The sequence below is a fragment of the Perognathus longimembris genome, chromosome 13, assembly GCF_023159225.1.
Source record: "Perognathus longimembris pacificus isolate PPM17 chromosome 13, ASM2315922v1, whole genome shotgun sequence".
Lineage (NCBI taxonomy): Eukaryota > Metazoa > Chordata > Mammalia > Rodentia > Heteromyidae > Perognathus > Perognathus longimembris.
Genome location: NC_063173.1, coordinates 51,276,169 through 51,302,034, shown reverse-complemented (window position 1 = coordinate 51,302,034; position 25,866 = coordinate 51,276,169). Strand labels below are relative to the sequence as shown.

Sequence of the window (25,866 nt, the reverse complement as noted above, 5' to 3'; positions counted from 1 at the left end):
CACTAGGCCATATTCCCAGCCCCCTATTGCCAGCTTTTTGGTGGTTGAGTGGAGATAAGAGTCTTACAGCCTCTCTTCCTGGTCTGGCTTCCAACCGTGACCCTCAGAACTCAGAATATCTAAGTCTGCAGGTGTGAGCCACTGCTATTCAGCTCAATATGTAGTTTTCAGTGAACTCTTTTAGTAGATGAGCAGCATACTTTAAACATTTCTTGGCATAATCACTCTTTATTCTTTCTTTACTTTCTCCTCTTTCTTTCCAAAGCTTCCTTTCTTTTTTCTTTTTCTTTTTCTGACCCAGATTCTTTTAGTAAATATATCTACAGATATTCTATGAAATTTGTTCTTGTGTTAATGAGTGTATATGTGACACAAGGAGAAAGATGGGGAGAAGACAAAAGAGATAAAGTTGGGGGAAATAGACTGACAACAGGAGTAGTTTAAGCAAGATGCATCTTTTTCTGAGTACATAGAAGACATATATGAAAACATACCTGGTATCCTTCTATATCCTTAAATATACATTTATCTGTGGCTTTGATCTTTTACTGGTATAAGAATTCAAACAATATTACACATTAGTGTAGTTATATGTCAAAACATAAACTAAAAGTATTTAGAAAGAGATTAGTTACCAGTTATTATATATTTTATTCTAGAATTTTCTAAGAAACAAGTGCTAGCATTTGTATTTTTTTTTCTGTAATTTTGTACTGTTAAACCTAACATACATGTTAGAAAACAAGATTCCATATGGGCTTTTGAGGACATTTCTGCTTTTTATTATTAATGTAAATCATTTATAATGACTTCACAGAATATATTTAGTTTGTGTGCTTAATACTTTCATAAAGTTTTGCTTTACCATATATAGAGGACAAAATAATCCCTGCAGAAATCACCTCCCAGTAAGTTACATTTGACTATATTAGCCTTTCATTTCAGATACAGGTGAGATGTTAAGGTTTATGATCCTCCAATCTTTACTTTTCTATTTTTGATATGCATTTCTTTTTTCTGATAGTAATTGAATTAGAAATAAACACCAGCATCAGGATGTATATTCAGAAGTCAAGTATTTCTTTTTGGCAAATATATAATTTGTCCTTTTAAATCATAGTTTTGACAATAAATTAGTTCACTATCGCAGTGACCCTGATTTTATAATAATTTTGAAACTTCCATAATAAACTCTAACATTTTTAAAATAAATTTGTAATTAATTTTTAAACAAATTTATCTCTAAAGACATTGCAAAAATGTAAGAGTTGAGAAAGAGAAACATGTTTTATGTTATCAAGCTAAGGTTTGATTGAAAAAGTAAAATAATAGAGACTAAATTTTTGCAAAGGGTCATATATACTTAAATACAAAATTGTAATCAGGGAATAAATATGATACATCTATATCCAAAATGAAATCTATTCTACTAAATAGAATTAGCCATTTGCTAGAAGAGTAGCCATAAGATGATTTTTTCTTTAAAAGGCCTGCTATCCAACAAGCTAACAAATAAATCTAATGCACCCAACTTTCAAGCTATATTTTTAAGTTGTATGGAAATATTTTATAGTAAACACATATATCCCTTTTCACATTTATATTTATCTGTGAGGTAAATTTGGGTTCTCATATTTTAAGAGGCATGACACCTAAAAGACATATCATGAGATATGTAACAAAACTGGAATTACTACGTGGTATATAGTTCACACACACACACACACACACACACACATTCATATGTTCAAGTATGCTTATATATACATATTTTGGAGAATTTTCAGGTCATGTACTAGACCGTGGAGGGGTGGAAAATTCCGGCAACATTCACTGAAATATATAAAAGCACATTAATTTGCAACATTGTCAAAAAGGATAAAATTAGCCAACAGTGAACAAAATTATATATTCTTTTACCTTATGAGTTAAAATTAATGTGCTTGTGTCAAATTCTTCATTACAGCCGATCTCATTACTACCAAAGAATTTAAGGTGTCTTAACATAAAAACAGACAAAGAAGGATAGAGACAGCAGATTCTCCCACTGGATTTATCTTTTGAAATTAAGAATTCAAAGGTAAAATGGACAGACCATCTCCAGACATGGACAAGTACAAGATTCGATTAAGTAACATGACTGAAGTAACCATGTTTGTATTGCTGGGCTTCACAGATGATTTTGACTTGAAGGTTGTCTTATTTCTACTCTTTCTTGCAATCTATCTCTTTACACTGATAGGAAATTTGGGACTGGTTGTGCTGGTCATTGGGGATGCCCGTCTCCACAACCCCATGTACTATTTTCTCAGTGTTTTATCATTTTTAGATGCCTGTTATTCTACAGTTGTGACCCCCAAAATGCTCGTCAATTTCTTAGCAGTGGATAAATCCATTTCATTTATTGGGTGTGTAACCCAGATGTTTCTCTTTGTGACTTTAGGAACCACAGAATGCTTTCTGTTGGCTGCAATGGCTTATGATCGCTATGTAGCCATCTACAACCCTCTGCTCTACTCAGTGAGCATGTCACCCAGAGTCTATGTGCCCCTCATTGTTGCCTCCTATGTTGCTGGTATTGCTAATGGCACTATGGACACAGTGGCTACTTTCAGACTCTCTTTTTGTGGATCAAATGAAATCAGTCATGTCTTCTGTGATATTCCCCCATTACTAGCTATTTCTTGTTCTGATACTCAAATGAACCAGCTTATACTCTTCTATTCTGTGGGTGCTATTGAGTTATTCACTATCCTCATTGTCTTGGTCTCCTATGGTTTCATTTTATTAGCCATTCTGAAAATGCGTTCAGCAGAAGGGAGGAGAAAAGTGTTCTCCACATGTGGCTCTCACCTAACTGGAGTGTCTATTTACTATGGGACAATCCTTTTCAGTTACATGAGACCAAATTCCAGCTACGATTCAAACCATGACATGATCGTGTCAATATTTTATACCATTGTGATCCCCATGCTGAATCCTATCATCTACAGTTTGAGAAACAAAGATGTGAAGGAAGCATTGAAAAAATGCTTTGGAAAAGTTAGTAATTGACTGATGCTTTTAGAATTGAGTATAACTAAGTGAAGATATAATGTATTCCCTTCAAAGTTATATCATTTGAAAGTTGATAAACAATGATTAGGAGTTTAATTAAGAGTATGATCATATAACATTTTTCCAGTTGAAGTAAATTGTGTGTTTTATATGCCAAATACACAGTAAAAATATATAATAAACACTATGGGGACATAAGTGTTATTTTTGTTCATTGTTATGTGATTAATTTTCACTTAAGCTAAACACAGTTCATATTTTTGAGTCCTTTACTATAAAACAATGATCACATTGTTTACAGCAGTTCCTCATCATGCATTATGGAGTCAATTTGTTGTTTTGAAATCCTTGTGAAAGAAGTGGGTTATTTGAATTTTCCCTCTAAATATGTCCTCACACACTGACATCTACCCTAGATATAAACATAACATTATTTTATTCATCTTCACATTTTTAAATTCTTTCCTTGACATTTAAGTCATAGAAATTTATGGATTCTTTCTGAAACTATCAAAAATAAAAAATATAAAATTTAACATTTATTTTTCTCTTTCATCTGCAGAAAAAAATAAACTGTAGAGTAGAAACAAACTTGTCGGAATGCAATATTATATGTATGCATGTATATCTATATTCATGTATATATGTATGTGTGTTTAAATATCTAAAGAAAAGATACATATAATTTATCTTATGTAAGATCTCGCTGCATAACCAGTATTCTTGAATCTATAAGTAATCATCTATAATAGTTATTGTTCCTCAAATATGCAAGGAACAAGAGCCTAGAATGGTAGTGAATACACCATTGTCTTTCTACTTCTACCTCCATCTCCAAGCCCCTCCATTTTTCTATCAGTTAAATCAAGTTATTAACGTTTTAAAGGATATTTTCAGGTGATGCCTTGTGGTTTCTCTTTTAACTTTTTTTATTCTGTTTCCTTTCAAATTATTAGAACAAAAATGATCATTTCTTGAAAAAGGAGCATGCAAAAGAACATTTAGAAGGCCATGTTCACGTGACCAATATGAGGTTCGAGTTTCTAGATTCAGGGACCAAACCTGATACCATTTTCTGTCATTGTGCAATTACAACGTTTTAAGTTTTACTCTTATATTAAAACCATTACATAGTTTCTGAATACAAGACCCAGTCTATTATTTAAATGCATCATTGTGTTATATGGTGAAGTAGACTAAATGGCTCTAGATTCCATTAATCATTTTGCCAACATAAGTTAATAGAGCAGTGAGACAAGAAAAGTTGGAAAATTCTTTCCTATGTGAAGACATAGGCCTTTACCAGGTCAAGATGAATCAGAACAGCATATCAATATATTTTATATATTTAATCACTTCTCATTGCTAATTTCCAAACATTACAATCAGCAAAAAATGAGAATACCAAAAAATATAAATATAATACATAGACTCAAGAAAAAGTCATATGGATAATGAAGAATTTTGAAATAGAAGAATAAAGTCTAGAAGAATAAAGTCAAAGATCTCAATATTTATTTCAGCTCATTCCCAAACTCCTAGAAGTAATAAACCATTTTGGAAAAGTAGCAAGATACAAAATCAACCTACAAAAAAGCTTTCTGTACACCAATAATGTACAATCAGAAAAAAAAAATCATGAAAACAACCCCATTGGCAATAGCTAAAAAAGAATAAAATACCTAGGAATTAACCAAACCAAAGATATAAAAGTTCTATTAATGAAAACTATAACAATCTAAAGAGAGAATTCAAAGAGGACACCATGAACTCAAAAGATCTTTCATGCTCATAGATAGGTAGAATCAATATTGTGAAAATGGCCATACTGCCAAAGATGATATACAAATTCAACACAATCCCCATCAAAACCCCAATGACATTCTTTACTGAAATAGAGAACACAATCCAAAAATGTGTAGAGAACAACGAAGGACCTAGAATAGCCAAAGCAACTCTAGGCAAAAGAAATAGTGCAGGAGTTATCACAATGCCAGATTTCAAGCTCTATTACAGAGCCATAATAACAAAAACAGCTTGGTACTGGCACAAAAATAGACCTGAAGATAAATGGAATAGATTAGAAGACCCAGAAATAAAAACACATACTTACAGTCAGTTGATATTTGACAAAGGAGTCAAAGATATACAATGGAAAAACAGCCTTTTCAACTATGGGTGCTGGGAAAACTGGACAACCACATGCGGAAAGCTCAAAGTAGATCTCAACCTGTCACCACACACTTACATCAACTCAAAATGGATTAAAGACCTCAATATACAACCTAAAATTCTGAACGTACTTTAAGACAGAGTAGGAGAGACATTATAACTTATAGGAAGAGCCAAGAATTTCCTGAACAAAGTTCTAAGGGTCCAACAGATTCAAGGGAGACTCAACAAATGGGACTACATTAAAATAAAGAATTTCTGCATAGCTAAAGTTATACTACTAAAGTAGAAAGACAGTCAACCAATTGGGAAAGAATCTTTACAGCAGTTCAACAAAGGACTAATATCCATCATATACAAAGATCTCAAGAAACTAATCCCTCCCAAACCTAATAAATCAATCACTAAATGGGCAAGGGAGCTAAAGAGAGACTTCTTAGAAGAATAAATAAATAAAAATGGCAAAGAGACACATGAGGAAATGTTCATCATCCCAGGAAGTAAAGGAATTGCAAATAAAAACCCTGACATACCACCTTACCCCAGTCAGAATGGCCTATATTCTGAACTCAGGCAGCAGCAAATGCTGGCTATGAAGCAGAGAAAGAGGAACATGACTGTACTGCTGGTGAGAATGTGAACTAGTACCACTCTGGAAAGCAGTCTGGAGGTTCCTCAAAGAACTAAACATCGACATACCTTATCATCCAGCCATACTGCTCCTAGGCATCTACCCTGAGCAACAGGATCCAGGATAAAACAAGGACACCTCCACTTCCATGTTCATTGCTGTACTTTTCACAATAGCGAGGATATGGGAACAACCCAAATGTCCCACCTCAGATGAATGGATCCAAAAAATGTGGTTCTTATATACAATTGAATTCTACACAGCCATTAAAAATGATAAAATAATGACATTCACAGGAAAATGGGCAGGACTAGAACAAATCATGTTGAGTGAGACAAGCCAAGACAGACAGACAAATGGTGCATGGTCTCCATATGTGGGTGTTAGAATTAAACTAAATTGTAATTTAATTGTAAATTAAATGACAAAGCAAACAAAACCCAAGATACCACTACACAGTGAGACCAAAAAGGATGGTCTTGGGATGCACCAAATAGTAAGACCCAAGCAGTACTTCATATGTACTTAAAATAATATCCAGACTGAAAAGTACTCCAAAGATAAGGAAACAAAGGGCCTCTCCTTGTCTTATAGTATTTAGATGATTCTATATGCTTTACCTCACATATGGTGTATACATGTGCACATCTGAGGGAAGATAGGAGATATACACAGAATGAGTGGAAAGCAGGTGAAGGAAAACACAGTAGAGGGGCCCAACAGCTGCCATGGACATTGATGAAAGCAAATTAAGTAATATGGGCAATTGAGGGAAAAAGAGTGAACAGATAGAGTTAATGTTAGTAGAGTTCATAAGCTTTGTAGATTAGAATGACAATGTCTGCCATTGGAAAGGTAAAGAAGAAAATGAAAGTGCGGAGGGGGAAGGTTGGGAGGAAGGAAGGCGGGAGAAAAATGAAGGAGATGATAATAAGTATAACAAGAAATCTACTCACTACTGTATGTATGTAATTGTAATCCCTCTGTACACCACTTTGAAAATAAAATTAAGTTAAAAAAGAACAGTGTAAACTCAATGGTAACTGTCAATTTAAGAAAAAAATAATATTTGTTAATATGGATGCTTATTCAATAAAGAAATTTTATATTTACAGGAATTTTCTTTAAAAATTTAAGTTATTATTGTAGAGTTGGTATACAGAAGGATTACAATTAGTTACATGAATCAGGTAATGATTTATGAGTACAATTCTTTTTGAATCGTATCTCCTCTTCCATCACTGTATCCCAGTCTTTTCCACTTATCCCCACCCACAAGATATCCAGTTCATTTTCCAGAGAGTATCACTGTTGTATTTTTTCATCCTGGTTCTACCTTTCATGTCTCCTCCCTTATGCTCCCATATGGAAACAAACTAACAAATAAGACAAAAGAAAAATAGAACAAAAACAGCAATAATGACAACTAAAATGCCTGTTGTTTTCTTTTTCATGAAAATCATTTCATCGAGTATTATTTTATATGATCATCTGTACATAGCTATTGAGCCTCCACTCCTATGCATATCCTCCTTTGGCCTCTGTGTGTTAAAGCCATAAGAAGAAAAACAGTTTGTTACTGGCACAAGAATAGGCCTGAGGACCAATGCAGTAGAATAGAAGAACCAGAAACACACCTTCAGACCTATAGCCACCCAATATTTGATAAGGGAGTCACAAACACAGGATAGAAGAAAGACAACTTCTTCAACAAATGGTGCAGGAAAAATTGTCTATCTACCTGTAGAAAACTGAAGCTATGTCACCATGTACCAGAATCAATGCTAAGTGGATCAAAGACCACAATGCAAGGCCAGATACTGAAAGGGGTAGGGGAAACACTACACCTTCTAGACATGGATCAAAACTTCCTAAACAAAGATCCAGAATCAGAACAAATCCAAGAAAGACTGGATAAATGAGATTGAATTAACCTGTAAAACTTCTGTGTAGCAATGAACATAGCTAGCAAGATAAATAGAAAGTACACAGAATGGGAGAAAATCTTTACTAGGTTTACATCAGACAAAGGCCTCATATCAAAAATATACTTAGAGCCCAAAAAATTATCCCCCCCATAAGGTCTCAGAATATTAAATTATTAACTCATAAAATTTTATTTTAAGTACTTAGAAATTAATGGAGAATATATGCAAATATAATTCTACCTAAAATTATTAACTTACAAACGACAAATATTATAAAATCATACCATGCAAATACACAGTAATATTTTTATATAATCTTTAAACAAATGTAAAATGGGGCTTCATCTTAGCATGTCATTTTATGAGAAAAATGCATCATAAAGTTGCACAGGTTTCAACAAGAATATTTAGATACATAGAAATTAGAACCAAAGGGCCAAGGGAAGTACGGTGGCTCATACCTGTAATTTTACCTACTCAGTAAGAAAGGCATTAGGGTGATAACAGTTTGAAACTACCTCAAGCAAAATGTTTGTGAGAAAACATGTAAAAAAATAAGGCATGATGATGTATGCCTGTAAGTCCAACTGCACAGTAGAAGTACACAGGAATATTCTGACCGTAAGAAGGGTTAGAAACAATCAAAGACCCCACATTCAAAATGAATAAATTAATGTAAATAAGGCTACAGGTATGTTTTAAATGGCATAGTATTTTGTTAGCCAGAACAGGAGGTCTGATTTCAAAAGCCAGGACCAGTAAAACAAAAATAATAGCACCACCAAAAAAGGCAATAATAATAATAATAATAATAATAATAATAATAAACAGGGAAGAAAATAGAAATAGACCTTATACACTAACCTTTAAATGATAGAGAAAATGGCAACAAAAGAAAATGTGGATAAAAATTTATAAATTACAGATATTTTAGGATACTACCTGACCAATTAATAGGATACCACAAAATATAATTTATTGTCAATTTATTGCTTTACAGATTTTATATTGTCATATGCATATAGCTATTGAGCCATTGTGATTGTTAGGAGAAAATTTTCGTGAAGGAACAATCTAATTCAATGCACTTCTAAATAGCCTGACAGGTCTTGTATAATGTTTTCAGCATTCCAGCATCTTTTTTCTCTTTATACCACCAGAATCAGAGTACCTAAACTTGTAAACACAGTTTTATTCAAGATTGTTTCTTATCTTACTGCTTTCATTGTTCTTTCTTTAAAATAAACAAGGCATGTGGTTTTGAGAAAGGAAGAAGTAAGCCAAGGTATAAAGTTGCAGTAATGATGTATAAAAATTCCTGTTTTGTGATATATTCCACAGATTTATAAAGAACTTTTGTCAAGCTAACCTCCATGGCAATTCCACTATCTCCTATTTCATTATAGTGAAATAGAAACTAAGTGGTCAAAATTAGATGTTTCTCATGATATTCTTTTTGTTTAGTTAATGGGAAAATGGTGTAAGAAGTAACAACCTTTGGCTCTTCCTATTTCAGCTGAACTACCTTTCCACCTTCCTTTTTTTTTTTTTTTGCCCGTCCTGGGCCTTGAACTCAGGGCCTGAGCCCTGAGTACTATCCCTGGCTTCTTTTTGCTGAAGGCGGGCACTCTGCCACTTGAGCCACAGCGCAACTTCTGGCCATTTTCTATATATGTGGTGCTGAGGAATTGAACCCAAGGCTTCATGTATTCAAGGCAAGCACTCTTGCCACCAGTCCATATTCCCAGCCCCTCCTCCTTCCTTTCAAACAAATATTGCCGCCCTTTCCTCATAAAGTTTATCTTATTCATTGATATGATTTCCATATATTATGCAATGCGCTTATTATTCTCATATCATTGGATTACCAGATAAATCTCTTACCACATTTTTCAAAACATGCATTAGAACAGGCACTGTGTGTGTGCTTTTAATTGTATCTCCAGGATAGAATGTATTATCTGAAACATATATTTTACTAAGAAAATACCTGTTGACTAAGTAGTGAATCAAGGAATAAAGTATACTTAATAACACTAAACACTGCTAATTCTGCTAGTAAGTATTGGAAAACGTGTGGATGTTTTAATTATAGGATTTCCCAGTTTCTCATAAATGACAAAACAGGCACATGTATGTAAGTAATTTATTCAAGGCTACATAATCTTAAGAACGATTACAGGTTCTAACTTAATTATCTTAGCTATAAAGTGTTGGTTTGAAGCCCTGTAATATATGAAATAAAAATTACATTTGTCTATTTATGTTTCTCCACAACGTTGTATAAAATACTGAAGGCATCATTCAGTCAATGACTGAAAGAAAAAAAGCAGAGAAAGGAATAAGTTGAACAGTATTTGAGAAGTTATTTGAACTGGACATGAAAATTTATTAAGTAGGAAATGGGCAAATTTCCAGATTTTTGAGTCTGAGTGATCATTGAGATAAAGTTATAAAGAGGAATAGAAGGAAAAGGAGGAAGAGGAGAAGGAGAAAAAGTAATACAAGAAATGTTGGAAAAAGCAATAACATTTATAGAGATCCTAAGATTATATAGTATATTATCCTGAGATTGCCATATATTTTCAAGGTATACAAGTGATTGCATTAGATAGTACAATGAAGAAGACATGTGGAGTTTTTTGCTTTGGGTAGGATTTTGAAATTATAAAAAAGGTTATTTCCGTAGAATCTTACATTTACATGCACTACTAGTCTATCAGTAACCAGCATGGGAAATTCATTTAAAATGATTAGCCAATAGAATGATGCAAGATTTTGCAACATATATTAGAAAAATATGCAAACAAAGGAATCTTACCCTCTTAGTTTTTATTGGAAAATAATACAAATGGTACATACATCATAATTGTGCTGTTGAAATTTTGTAAGATGAACATCACCCATGTAAACCGAACAAAAACAATTAAATACAATGTTGTTTACACCCAAGAGTCTGTCTTACAGTTTGATTATTTCACTGTTATCCCACAAGTGTCCTAAGGTTATGTGAAAGAGATATTCATATCATAGCAAGTTTTAAAGGACAGAGTTATAAAAGACTTATAAGAGTATACTTATTGTCAAACTTGTTACGCCCTCCCTCATTTTTCTCCCACTTTCCTTCCCCTCAACACCCCAGCCCACCTCTCATAGCTGGCTTTGAACCATGATCCTCAAATCTTAGCCTTTTAAGTAGCTAGATTTATAGGCATTACTGATTTTTGTTATTGTTAGTTTTCTTCATAATGGCCATTCTAACGGTGGTGAATTGGAATCCTGATGCTATTTTCATGTGCATTTCTTTTATGGCCAGAGATGTTGAAAATTTCTTCCTGTGTTCATTGGCCATTTTTACTTCTTATTCTGAGAGGTATGTCTAAGTCATTAATCCATTTATTACTTGGGTTGTTGTTTGTTTTTTGAGGGGATTATTTTTTAGCTCTAAGTACATATTTGATATGAGGCACTTTCTGACCTTTTTAAAAAAGAATGTCTTCTCTCCATGGAATTTCCTTGCTATCTTTATGAAAATAAATTGACCGAATATGTGTGGAACTAATTCCAATACTTTTCTATCTTATTTAAGTATCACAAGTCCAGAATATCTTACTTAGGCATCATAAATCCAGAAGTGTATTTGAATTCACTAAACTTGTTTTAGGCTCTTGTATCCCCCTGATATAGCCAAATATGTATCTCCTAGGCACAAATAAATGCGACATGCCTCAAAACATTAAAACTTCATGTGTGGAAGATTCCCTCAAACAGACCCAAAGAAACATGGACTCTATGGTTTCCTTCATAGGGAATAATTAGTACATCTCTAGGATAATCATAGCAGAAGATCACAATAGCCCAATACCTATGCCTCTATGAACACATAAGATGATGCTAAGCAAAATGAACTCGAAGTTATGGAAATAAGTGGTATATCATTGTTGTAGTAATTTTAAACATGTAATGTGAAGTACCTTTTTTTCCTCTCATATTCCCTTCCTGTAGTTTTACCCCTGCTATTACTGTAACTGATCTTAGTACCATGGATAATGTATGTATATCCATGTATTGGAAGTAGGGAAGGGAAAGGGAATACCAACATCGAGAGACAAAAGGAAAAACCATTGCAATAGCTATACTTACAAAGCCAATTGGTGTAAATCAACTGTACAACTCATGGGAGGGAAGAGGGGATGGTGGAGACTGGGGAAAAATGCCAGAGCCAGCAGGCAATGAAAGGAAATCCTGATTGAGGGGGCGAGGATTAAAGAAAAAGGAAAATACAAGACAAGAGACAAAAGACAAAAGATGGGGTTCGGGAGGTCTGCAGCTCAAGACCGTGAACTCAAGACTGCAGCCCCGTTTATTTTTAACTCCCAGCTTATATGCAGTTTAGAAACCAGGGAATTGCATAGTGTTACTAAAGTTTAAGAAAACAAGAAAGCCTTGAAGTCGGCAATAACAGGTGGCAGTAAAGACAAAATAAGGTTGAATAGTTAACATAAACCAGACTCTTGTGTAGTCTTTTTAAGTAAGCCATATTCTTGCACATTTCTTGATAACAACATAGCCATGGGTCAGGATGAACTTTGCTGTTGGCTCCCTACAGGAAAATGAGGGAGGAGGTAACAAGTTGGATAAGAAATGTACTCACTGCCTTACATATGAAACTGTAACCCCTCTGTACTTCACTTTGACAATAAATAAGAAAAAAACCACTAATATCTACTCCATAGGATGAAATCACGTGTATACTGATTCATCACTACTGCTAATACTTATATTTCTTATATTTGTGTCTTGTCTTCACTATTAAACTTTCCATGAATACAAGTGTATTTCACATACTTTGTAAAGCATTAAGGTTAAGCAACTATGTTTCATTGTATGTTGTGAATTCTATCATTATGTATATATATATATGTATATATGGTTATGATTTCTAAAAACTTTATAAATTCATTCCCAAAAGGAAGAAATTGAATTTCAAAACATTGAAGTTACCAATTCAGCATATCATTAATGATTAGTGTCACGGTGTGGGTAATGTTTTGTAAAATTACATTTTCCCATAAAACAATCCCTTCTAAAGTGAATTCCAAATATCCTTTTCGTTATCCTGTTTGCATAAATGATTATTCTGGAACCATTGCTTTGTTGTTTTGAAAAACATGTCAGCTACAGGGCTTGCTTTCTTGCAACAAAGAGAATTGTCTCATTGCAAACTCCCTATGGACCCCAACTAGTTGAGATTTGGTATAAGAGTCCAAACACACATGACTGATTAATTATGTTTTGAAATTCAGTGAACAAATCATTTCCATGGGTAAGGGGTTATTTTCTTCACTTAAATTGTTTTGAAATTCATAGTGATTTTGAAACTATAAGTGTGGATATTTAAATCTTACAGGAATATTTTATTTTTACTTGAAGTGTTACATTCCAAGTTGAATGAAACATGTTCTGTGGGTACTGAAGAGAAAGGTAAACATTTCTGTACATATTTCAGTCAATAGATAAAGCTGTAACTCAGCAATGTGATCTATTTGGTCGAAAAATAAATGTATTTTCAGAGAAAAGGGAAATATAATAGATTTCAATGAGCTCATAGAGTATTTAAATTTGGTTTACAATTTTCTATTCTGATGTAGCAATTTAAATATTGAGATTATTTAAGGTTAGATAAATTAATATCAACAAAAATACTTTAAATTTTATACTTGATATATTCATAGTGTACTTTTTAAATGGCTTGACCTGTCCTATTTTGTTTATTTTATTTTTTTTCTTTATTGTCTAAGTGAAGTACAGAGGGCTTACATTTTCATATGTAAGGCAGGAACCTTTATCTAACTTGTTACCTCCTCCCTCATTTTTCCCCTATCTCCCCCCTCCCTATTTTCCTCTCCCCCCCTCCCCCCATGAGTTGTACAGTTGGTTTACACCAATTGATTTTGTAAGTATTGCTTTTGGAATGGTTTGCCTTTTTTTCCTCTGTCTCTCAATTTGGGTATTCCCTTTCCCTTCCCTAGTTCCAATGCATGTATATAGAGTATTCAGGGCACTAAGATCAGATACAGTGATAGCAGGGGTAAAAGCACAGAAAGGGAATATTAGAGAGAGAGAAAATAATAGGGTATGATTTCACATAGCATGTTGAAAATAATTACAATTATATACCACTTGTTTCCATAACGTGGGGTTCATTTTGCTTAACATCATCTTATGTGTTCATAGGGGCATAGGTATTGGGCTATTGTGATCTTCTGCCATGACTATCCTAGACATGTACTAATTATTCCTTATGAGGGAAACCATAGAGTCTATGTTTCTTTGGGTCTGTCTCACTTCACTCAATGTACTTCCATTTCATTAACAATGGGGCAGTGTCATTATTTCTGATAGAGGCATAGATCTTTCCATACATTTTCATTATTTTTTGGTTTTTAGTTTTGCATTTTTGTTGTTATTGTAACGATGTTATCCAGAGAGGTTGAAATTACATAAATCACATTAAAAGTAAATTTATTCTTGAATAATGTCACCCCTTCCATAGCTCTCTCCCAATTTGTCTCTTGTAAAGCTCATTTTCAATGTAGTGTCTAGTGAATATTTTTGCTGCCTTTGTTCATCCTTTGTCCCACTGTTTCTGTGTCTCCCCTTGCCCTCCCAAAGACAAATAGATAAACCAACAAAGAAAACATTAGGAAAAGAAGATACAAGTATTAGAAAAAATCCCTCTAGTTTCCATTTCCTGAAGTTCTTTTGATAAATATTATTTTATATAATCAGATGCACATAGCTATTTCACCTTTTGATCCTCTCTCAACAATATCCTCCTTTGGTCTCACTCTGTGTGAGTCCCTAGAGGTCTTATTGTTTAATTTATTATGTCCCAGTATATTTTTTGAAACATTCAGCACATTTACTTGTGGATATATAAGCACATTCTAGTACTCAAAAATGAGGGAAACCTTGAAATATACCTATCTTTAGTGTCTGGCTTACTTTGCTTAATATAAATTTTTCCAGGTCTTTCCATTACATAGTGAATGGTACATTGTCACTCTTTCTGATGGAAGAGTAGAACTCTATTATGTATATATGCCACATGTTCTTGATCCATTCTTTGTCCACTAACAGCATCTGTGTTGATTACAAGTCTGGGCTAGATAAAGTACATTAAAACTAGAAAAATTATATGATGTATCCTCTTTACATATTCAAAAATCTATGTCCCAGCTAGACATATAATTTAACCAAGGTCAAATAGCTCCCTTCCTTTAATGACTTAACAACACCTAGTAGCTTCTTAAAACTTAGTGTAATTTATCACCTTAAATTTTGTCTTTTTAAATATGTTGTCAAAATTTGACCAAGGGAACTAATAAAATGGTTTTACACTTAATCTTTCTATTTAATCATGTTTAATTACAATTTTACATTGCATGTTTTTCCTTTAACTGCATATTTAATTAAAACTAGCTGAACCCAGACACAAATGTTTCTAATACAATTAAATATGTTAATATAAATAGCTCTTTGATGTGCATCTTTATTAATGTTGCTAGATATTTTTACTTTTCCCTGTTGTATCTACAGTTCCCATAATAAAATGTATTAATGGTCTAATGAGACATAATTTTGAGTGAAATGTAACTCAGTTCAAAAATTGATATTTATTTATTTATATTCAAGATGAAAGACATTAGCATTTACTAGCAGAATATATTGACAAGTGTATTAAAGAAACTTAAGGTTACATATTATAATACTATTTTGTGGCGCTACTGGGGCTTGAATTCAGTCTCATGCTCTCACTTGGCTTTCTCACTAAAGGCTGGTACCCTGCCACTTAAGCCAGATAAGTATATACTGTATATTTACAATATATGTAAGTATATATGCCATAGATTAATCTAGAAAGTACGCTGTACACTTAAAACCTAAAAGCTTAGTAGTTTCTGATTTGAGGCCATTCACTTTTAAAAATAATCTCACTTTATGTCCTTATTTTGTTATATGAATAAAATCTGGAACTCACATTTCATATGCAAGTACTCTTCCTGGATAATTAAAATTTAATTCAATAATATAGGTTTTCATGCATATATCAAAGAATGGTATTGTGCAACCATCCCCCTGAAGATAACAGTGATTTTTTTGGTTTGGAGAAGTCATTTGTATAACTTTAAGATGACCAGGGACTAAACACGAGGTTTGTATAAGCATAAAGAGGATTTTTATTGGCCTACATAAGTGAAAAGTCCAGGGGATATACTAGCTTGAGGCACAGCTGGGTCCAGCACCATATGTGTTGTCACCAGGATTCAAGTCTCTCTATCTGGTGGCTGATTCCCTCTATACTGGCTTTCTTTTCTGACTTGCTCATTGAGCATACTGACATACTGGTTTGAGTTTTTCATCCAACAAAGCAAAAACATTCGCAGTAAAGGAAACTTCTCTCCCATAATCCAGTAAACCTCCTAAAGCTGAGTATCACTGGATAACCTTGAATCAAGATGGGAAGAAACAGGTAAGAGAAATATCAGCTTGTCAAGATTAAGTGGAATATTTTCCAGGTAACAAACAAACTAATGACCAGGATAAGCCCAGGTACTGAAAAATCTAATCTCTGATCTAATCTTGAAGTTTAATGGTGACTTTTCTTCCTTAATAGTGGAATTATTCTGAAAACATCTTTGAGGGATGTTTTGTCTTGATCTCAGGAAGCCTAACTAAATACCATTGGGAAGAAATGCTCATGTCAAAGAGCATACTTGGCATAACACCACAAGAGTCTCAGCACAAGCAAACTCAACTGAGTGTGAGGGCCTCTCTGTTTTGGTGCTACAAAACAGAACATCTTCTGTAACTGAGCTCAATTCCAAGAATCCTTTTACAAGCAAGTCAAAGCCTCAGACAGATTGAGTGGCACAGGTGAAAGCTTTAGATAAGATGGGTGGCATGGAAATAGTAGGAAAGCCTCTAAGACTTTTGCTTTATGGATTAACTTTTCTTTCTTCATCCAGTCACCAATTCTTATGTATAGCTTACCTAATAGATCCTTGAGACGGTCCTGCTCTTCTTAAGGTCCTTGTTTTGACCACTGAATATAGTGGGATCCAAGGGAATGATTGGAAGCATAGAAAAACATCTTTCTGTGAGAACAGGAAAAGCAAAGGGGAAGAAAGCTGACAATTTGGAGACAGTAGAAGAGTCAGCTTGCAGCTAATTTCTTCTTTATGAATAATAGTCGTATATACAAACAGAAGAGTCATCTAAATCTTGTTATCTGGTCTGGAGGATACAGCCCTAAGCCTCATTTGCTCATCATGCCATCACCATTAAGAGTGATTAAAAGACAAGGATATGAAGATACCATCAGCTCTATGTGTCACTGATAATTGGGCCAGGCCCACATCAGCTCTATGTGTCACTGATAATTGGACCAGGCCCATTGACTAGTTCATGATTGCATACTTGCTGCACACCTCAAACAGTATAATGTCTACCTCCTTCCTAGAAATTCAGATTGACCTTGACAAAAAAAAATTCTACAAAGGTAGAAACTAGAAAAGAAAGTCATTTGGCTAGGTTATCCCAGAAATGTGCCAAAGGACCCTAGAGAAAACCTGATTTGTAATATATATATATATATATATATATATATATACATATACATATATATATTAGGTGTAGTAGTACAAATTTATAGGAAAAAACACACAAAAATGCTGTCATTTGATACTCATTGAATTAGGAAGAAAACAACTTTATCACGAAGCATATCCACAAATCAAATATCTCTTTGTGGTAAATATATAATATATCCTTTTAACTAATAGTTTTGACAAAAAATTAGTTCACATTCTCAGTGACATTGATTACATAATACTTTTGAGTCTGCCATAGGACATACTAATTTACGCTTGTTAAACATAAAATTAATTTTAACAGAAATTTACCTCTAAGGACTTTTCAAATTTAAAGAGTTGATAAAGAGAAATGAGTTTCATGTTATTAAGCCAAAATTTAATTAAAAAATAGTGAGTAAAATTGCAGACTAAATTTTTGCAAAAGGGATCATATATAAAAATTGTAAAAAGTGAATAAATAAAACACATCTATCTCCAAAATGAAGTCTAGTCTACTAAATAGAATTAGTCATTTGCAAAAAGAGCAACCATAGAATGAGTTTATTTTGAAAAGGCCATCATCACAACAAACTACACATTAAATATAATGTCCCCTACTTTCAAATTATGCAAATACTTTATAGTAAACACATGTATACTTTTCACATTTATATCTACATGTAGGCTACTTTTGGGTTCTCTTATTTTAACAGGCCTGAAATAAAGGAAATATTATCAACTGTGTAACAAAACTGTTATTAGTACATGGGTATGTGCTTTCCTCTAATTTTTTCTTACTCAAATACTCATATATGTATATATCAAGGAGAATTTTAAGATCATGTAATATATCAAAAAGGGGTAGGATGGCTGGGGATATAGCCTAGTGGCAAGAGTGCCTGCCTCGGATACACGAGGCCCTAGGTTCGATTCCCCAGCACCACATATACAGAAAACGGCCAGAAGCGGCGCTGTGGCTCAAGTGGCGGAGTGCTAGCCTTGAGCGGGAAGAAGCCAGGGACAGTGCTCAGGCCCGGAGTCCAAGGCCCAGGACTGGCCAAAAAAAAAAAAAAAAAAGGGGTAGGAAATTCTTAAAATATTCACTGAAATATATGAAAACATGTAAATTTTCAACATTCTCCAACAGTTAAAATTAGCCAAGAAGTAAATGAAAATGTACATACTCCTTTATCTTGTAAAGGAAATTTGATGTGCTTGCATAAAATTCTCCATTACAGCCTATCTCATTACTACCAAAGAAGTGAAGGTGTCTTATCAAAGATGCAGCCAACAAGGACAGAGACAGCAGCTACTCCAGTGGGTTACGCCCTTTGAAATCAATAATTGAAAAGTAAAATGGACATATTAACATCAGACATGGACATATATGAGATTCATTTGAAGAATATGAGCAAAGTAACCATGTTTATATTGATGGGCTTCACAGATGATTCTGACCTGAAGGTTGTCTTATTTCTACTCTTTCTTGCAATCTATCTCTTTACACTGATAGGAAATTTGGGACTGGTTGTGCTGGTCATTGGGGATACCCATCTCCACAACCCCATGTACTGTTTTCTCAGTGTTTTATCATTTTTAGATGCCTGTTATTCTACAGTTGTGACCCCCAAAATGCTGGTCAATTTATTAGCAGAAGATAAATCTATTTCACTGATTGGATGTGCAACCCAGATGTTTCTCTTTGTGACTTTAGGAACCACAGAAGCTTTTCTGTTGGCTGCAATGGCTTATGATCGCTATGTAGCCATCTACAACCCTCTGCTCTACTCAGTGAGCATGTCACCCAGAGTCTATGTGCCCCTCATCATTGCCTCCTATGTTGCTGGTATTGCTAACGGCACCATGCACACAGTGGCTACTTTCAGTCTCTCTTTTTGTGGATCAAATGAAATCAGTCATGTCTTCTGTGATATTCCCCCATTACTAGCTATTTCTTGTTCTGATACTCAAATGAACCAGCTTATACTCTTCTATTCTGTGGGTGCTATTGAGTTATTCACTATCCTCATTGTCCTGATCTCCTACGGTTTCATTCTGTTGGCTATTCTGAGAATGCATTCAGCTGAAGGGAGAAGAAAAGTGTTCTCCACATGTGGCTCTCACCTAACTGGAGTATCTATTTATTATGGGACAATCCTTTTCAGTTACATGAGACCAAATTCCAGCTACGATTCAAACCATGACATGATCGTGTCAGTATTTTATACCATTGTGATCCCCATGCTGAATCCTATCATCTACAGTTTGAGAAACAAAGATGTGAAGGAAGCAATGAAAAAAATGTTGAAAGAAATTTGTAATTGATGGATGCTTTTAGAATTGAGTAAAACTACATGAAAATATAATGGGTGCCTTCAAATTTACATTGCCTGAAGCTAAATAAGCAATGATCAGTTGTTTAATTTAAGATGATGATCATACAACATTGTATCAATTGAAGGAAATTGTGTGCCTTGTATGCTAAATACACAGTGCAAAACAGAAATTAAATATTATTTGACATAAGTGTTATTGTTGTTAATAATTTTGTGATTAATTTCCCCTAACCCAAACACCATTTTAGTTTTTGAATCCTTTACCAGAAAGCAATGATCACATTGTATATAGCAATTCCTCATGTATTATAGAGTCAATTTCCTGTGTTGAAATCCTGGTGAAAAAATTCTGGTATTTGAATTTTTCCATCTAAACATATCTCCACACACTGAGATCCACTCTGTATGTAAACACGCCATTATTCAATTCATTCTCCCATTATTAAATTTTTTCCTTGATTTCTCAGTCACAGAAATAGATGGATTCTTAGTGAAACTACCAAAAATAAGTAATATAAGATTTGATATTTATTAATTATTCTCATTGTATGAAGAAAGAATTAAAACTGTAGAATAAAAACAAAGTTGTAGGCATGCAATATTGTGTGTATGTATATACATATATGTATATGGTGCATATATATACATATATATACATATATATATATACATACATACATATGACTGATCTAAAAACTTAACCAGACTTTGGGGATTTCTCTTATGTTAGATTCTGGCATAACCACTATTCTTGAATCCATAAGTACTCATCTTTCACTCTTATCATTCCTCAAATATATACCTATGAAACAAGTATCTTGAAGGGTAGTGAATATAAAGCTATCTTTCTTCTTCTGTCTCTGTCTCCAAACCCTTCTGTTTTGCTATCTTCTAAATCAAGGTATTAAATTGTGCATGGAAGTTTTCATGTGATACCCTGTGGTTTTTCTTTGATTTTGTTTTTTCACAAGATAAATGACCTTCATTGAGAAAGGAACATGTAAAAGAACACTGAGTAGGCTGTACATTAAAATCTACTTGAACATGACAGATATGAAGGATGTGTTTATAGATTCAAAGACAAAAACTTATACCATATTCTGTCATTGTGCAATTATAAAGCTTTGGGCTTTGCTTTTCATGTGATTAAAAACTATTACAGGTTTTCTGAACACAAGACCTAATCTGCTAATTAAATGTATCATTCTGTTAAATCAAAAGATTAGACTAAACACTCACCATAAAGTTCTAGATACCATTAATCATTTTGCTAACTTAAGTTGAAAGGACAAAGAAAGTCAAAAAAGCCTTTACTACATGAAATCACATAGGCCATTACAGATCAAAATGAATCGGAAAAGGATACCAATATACCTTACAATTTTACTCCTTTCTCTTTTCTAATTCCAATCATTACAGTTAGGAAAAAGAGAATATGAAAAAATGTACTTGGCACAGATATTAAAGAAAAGCAAGTCATCATGGTTATGGAAAAATTTTGAAATGGAAGAATAAATCAAAAGATTTCAGCATTTATCTAAAATAGTTGGATAAATTAGTTGGTATTTGTCAAATTAAGAATAAAATGTGCTAATAAATTGTGTTGATTTTATTTTTTATATATTTTTACATTTTTGTTTTTATATTTTACAGAAATTTCTTTTAAAAGGTTTTTAAGTTGTTATTGTAGAGTTGGGTAGAGAGGGTTTATCATTATATGAATTGGGTAATGATTAATGATTACAATTCTTTACTTACATTGCTCTCTCCTCATGTTTCTCCCCCATCTCCACTTACAAGATATCCAGTTCATTTTCTACAGTGTCTAATGAATATCACTGTTGTATTCATTCATACTTGTTCCACCTTTTACGTGCCCTCTTTTACCCTCCCAAATAAAAATAAACAAAAAAGACAAAAGAAAAAGAGAACAAAAACAGCAGCAATGACAACTAAAAATGTCTAATTTCCTTTTCTTGGAATTAATTTTATGGAGTATTATTTTATAGTGATCATCTGTACTTAGCTATTGAGCCTTTGTCCTGTTAGGCATATCCTGTATGTTAAAGTCATAGTAAGAAAAACAGCTTGGTACAGGCACACAAATAGGCCAGAAGACAAACGCAGCAGAATAGAAGAACTAGAAACAAACACACAAACCTATAGCCACCAAATATTTGATAAAGGAGTCACAATCACAGGATAGAAGAAAGACACATCTTTAGCAAACGATGCTGGAAGAATGGTGCCGGAAGAATTTGCTATTTACATGCAGAAAAATGAAGCTAGATATCCATATATCACCTTGTGCCAGAATCAACTCTAAATGAATCAAAGGCCTCAGTGTAAGGCCAGGTACTGTGAAAATGTTAACAGGAAAGGGTATGAGAAACCCTAAGACAACTGGGAATGGAGCTAAATGTCCTAATCAATGATCCAGAATCACAAGGAATCAAAGAATGACTTGGAAAGTAATGAGGAATATAATAAAATACAATTTTACCTAAAATTGTTAACTTATCAAAGACAAATGTTATAAAATCATACCACATAGATATGCATTAAATATGTGTATTATATTCTTTAAACAGTTACACAAAAGTACTTCAACTTAACATGTCATTTTGTGAATACAATGCATCATAAAGTTACAAAAGTTTCGACATGAAAATTTAAATGCATAGAAATTAGAACCAAATGGCCAAGTGTGATGTCTCATACCTATAATTTTTACCTACTGAGAAAGCAAGGAATTAGGGTAATAAAAGTTTGAGACTCTCCCAGGCAAAAAATTTGTGACAAAACATGTTTAAAAAAATGCCAGGCTTGATATGTGCCTATAATCCCAACTGCACAGTAGGGTCATATAGGAATATCCTCACCCTAGGCCAGTGGTTAGAAGCAATGAAAGATCCCACAATAAAAAAAAGAATAAACCAGTGCAAATAAGGGCAGAGGTGTAGTTTATACAGCATGATGCTTTCTAAATCAGCACAGGGTCTCTGACTTCAAAAGCCAGGACTTGGTAATACAAAAAACACAACATCAACAGAAAATATGAAAAAGTAATAATAAATGGGAAAGGAAGGAAAAAAAGAAGAAAGAAAATAGAAGGATACCTTATATACTGTTAAATCACAGAGAAAATGGCAGCTTCAACAAACGAAAATGTGAATAACAATTTATGAATTAAAAAATTTTAGAATACTACCTGACCAGTTTATAGGAGACCACAAAACATAATTTATTGTCAATTTATTGTTTTACAACTTCTTTCTACAAAATACATTAAAATGTGTATCCACATTTAATTGAAAACTCCTCATAAGGAATATTATACATCTAAAGTTACTATACATCTAAACAAAGACAATGAAACAATTGAGTATGTTCTTAATATGACATAGACAAGAACAGGTTTTAAATGTTTAGAAGATAATTCAGCATGGAGATTCCTACCAGATAATAGGCCAAAAATTATTCTATAATGAAGTTAATTCTGCACATATAATGGAAAAGACATTTATTGGACATCTTTGGTTGACAAGAGATAATCAAATATTAGATTGCTTTTAGTCAATTAAGAAGTCTACAGAAAAGAACCAATGGAAGGACAGAAATTTGTTTCAAAATGTAATATATATATGCATATATATTCACAATCATTTACATACAAAAGCATGCACATCACTGTCTCCAATATTTACAGTGCTTCCCTTTCTTAATATACCTCAATATTTTACAAATATTCTCCAACAGATGTTATGCTATCTTCCTATAATGAATTCAAACCTGAAAGCTTACTTTAGTCTATATAAAATATGGGGAACTGGTGATATTTCCCTTTTTAGCTATTTTTATATTTGTGAGTTCAATAACATGCAAGTTATTTCTACTATCCAAAAAATATGCCACAATAACATTTATGTTCTAACCCAAATGCTGTAGTGCATAACTTGAAGACAGAGATGGCAGGGAGAAAAATGGAGCAGAATGATGGAAGGAGTAATGTTGATTGAGATGAATTGCAATCAAAACCTGACTTTAGGAATTATGACCTCATTCTTCAATTATGCAATAATGTTTTTAAACATTATAATATAGCAGTAGGCATGACATCATATTTCAAACATTAGTTCCACTTAAAAGCAAATCATATATGGAGAGCATTTTTCATGATATACAATTACATATGAACTTCTTCATACTGTCAGATATATCTGAGACTATGGATAAGAGAAACGTCATCCTGGAAAAATGTAAAGGAAGTATTATTTTTTTAGGGTGAGGCAGGATATCCCTTCCCACCCCCCCAGAAAAGAAAACAATAAAGATAGTTTTAAATGCTTGGCATGACTATCATTTTAATATCCCAAAACTCTCTTTCTTCTGCATGAACCGAATGAAAGCATTTTTCACTTGCTTGTTCCTCAGACTATAAATGAGTGGATTCAGCATGGGAATCACAATTGTGTAAAACACAGAAGCTACTTGATCTTTTCCCAAGGAATAGGATTTCTTTGGTTTTAAATAAGTAAAGATGGTTGTGCTATAAAAAATGGTGACTCCCAGCAGATGGGAGGCACAGGTGGAGAAGGCTTTCTGCTTGCCCGATGCAGAACTGATTTTCAGAATAGTCAACAGAATAGACACATAGGAAACACCTATTATGGACAGAGATACTATCAGTGTAGAACCAGCAATGAGGAATATTACGATTTCAATATCATAGGTGTCACTGCAAGACAGGATTAAAATTGGGGACGTGTCACAGAAAAAGTGATGGATTATGTTGGAGTTGCAGTATTGTAATCTGCTCATCCAAAGGACAATGACAGAGGAATCCATAAAGCCAATCATGTAGCATCCAGTGAGCAGAGCCTGGCAGAGTCTTGGAGACATAATCACCTGATAATGTAGAGGTTTAGTGACAGCTATGTAGCGATCATAGGCCATGGCAGAGAGAAGAAAACATTCCGAAGCACTAAACATGATAAAACAGAACATCTGGGTGAAGCAGCCCAGGAATGAAATGTTCTTGGTGGAAGTCATCAAGTTCCCTAAGGTTTTAGGTGTGATGACATTTGAATAACATAGGTCAAGAAATGAAAGCTGAGTAAGGAAAAAATACATAGGACTGTGAAGCTGGAGATCCAGGTGAATTATCATGATCATGCCTAGGTTTCCAAGCACAGAAATCAGGTAAATCAGGAGAAACAGCACCGACAGTGTCTGCTGCATCTCTCCAGCACCTGTCAGTCCCACAAGGATGAAGGAGAATACACATGTGTTATTCCAGGCTCTCATAGTACAATGCTGCAAACTATTCAGAAATAAAAGGCTACGGCACAAATGACTTCAAGAAGTTTTATTCTACAGATGGTTCAGTGTTCATTTTTATATGATTTTGTTTTTCTCAAAATTGGTAATAAATTTACACTGCTGGACTCAGGTATCAAGCATGTAGACAGATGGACAGTTGAATACAGAAAGGATCTGAAATAGTTCCAAATGTTACCTTTCATGAAGAAGATACTAAATCTACCTACATGGTAGTCCATTGGTGCTAGTGTTAATAAAATATCCTAGATGTGGAAAATCAAGTGAAACTTCATATAACTTCATATTAATCCATTACATATGGATGTTGATTCTAGTCTTAGATAGTTGGCTTTAAACAGTATCACATCAGTGTATTCCATTTGACAATTATCTCTGTAAATATGAACAGAACGTTAGTCAAAGTAAATAATGGAAGGAGGAAACTTCAGTATATCATGTATTGTGCATTCATTTTCAATGTCAATTCAATCAAATCCCAAATTTTCACTTTTTGGTATTGTATTGGAGCACATTTATATTATATTGCTCGTAAAGGTTTCTCAATCATTTAAAGTAAAATTTCTTCCAAAAATCATATTTTGAAATAACTAAATCAAGCATACGTCACTTAGCATAAGGCCCATGTCATATATCTACAAATACTATTCTAACAAAATGACTGTTACCTGCTCTGATATACAGTTTTTATAAGAATACTCACTGTGAGCCAAAGAAAAAGAATTTGTCAAAAATCATCCATAGAATTGGTCAATCCTCAATTG

At 33.5% G+C, this 25,866-nt stretch overlaps 3 protein-coding genes across 3 annotated transcripts; 2 read left to right on the top strand and 1 right to left on the bottom strand.

Moving 5' to 3' along the window:
• The first annotated feature begins 2,085 nt into the window (after positions 1-2,085).
• Positions 2,086-3,054, top strand: LOC125361607 (olfactory receptor 5T1-like). Its single transcript, XM_048360166.1, has one exon. It carries the CDS (start codon positions 2,086-2,088, stop codon positions 3,052-3,054), a length of 969 nt encoding a protein of 322 aa, XP_048216123.1.
• Positions 3,055-18,776: 15,722 nt separating this feature from the next.
• On the top strand, positions 18,777-19,751 carry LOC125361847 (olfactory receptor 5T3-like). The gene has a single exon (XM_048360446.1). The coding sequence runs from the start codon at positions 18,783-18,785 to the stop codon at positions 19,749-19,751; it is 969 nt and encodes a 322-aa protein (XP_048216403.1). The 5' UTR covers positions 18,777-18,782.
• A 4,370-nt stretch (positions 19,752-24,121) lies between these two features.
• LOC125362552 (olfactory receptor 8H1-like) lies at positions 24,122-25,069 on the bottom strand. The gene has a single exon (XM_048361372.1). The coding sequence runs from the start codon at positions 25,067-25,069 to the stop codon at positions 24,122-24,124; it is 948 nt and encodes a 315-aa protein (XP_048217329.1).
• Positions 25,070-25,866: the final 797 nt, after the last annotated feature.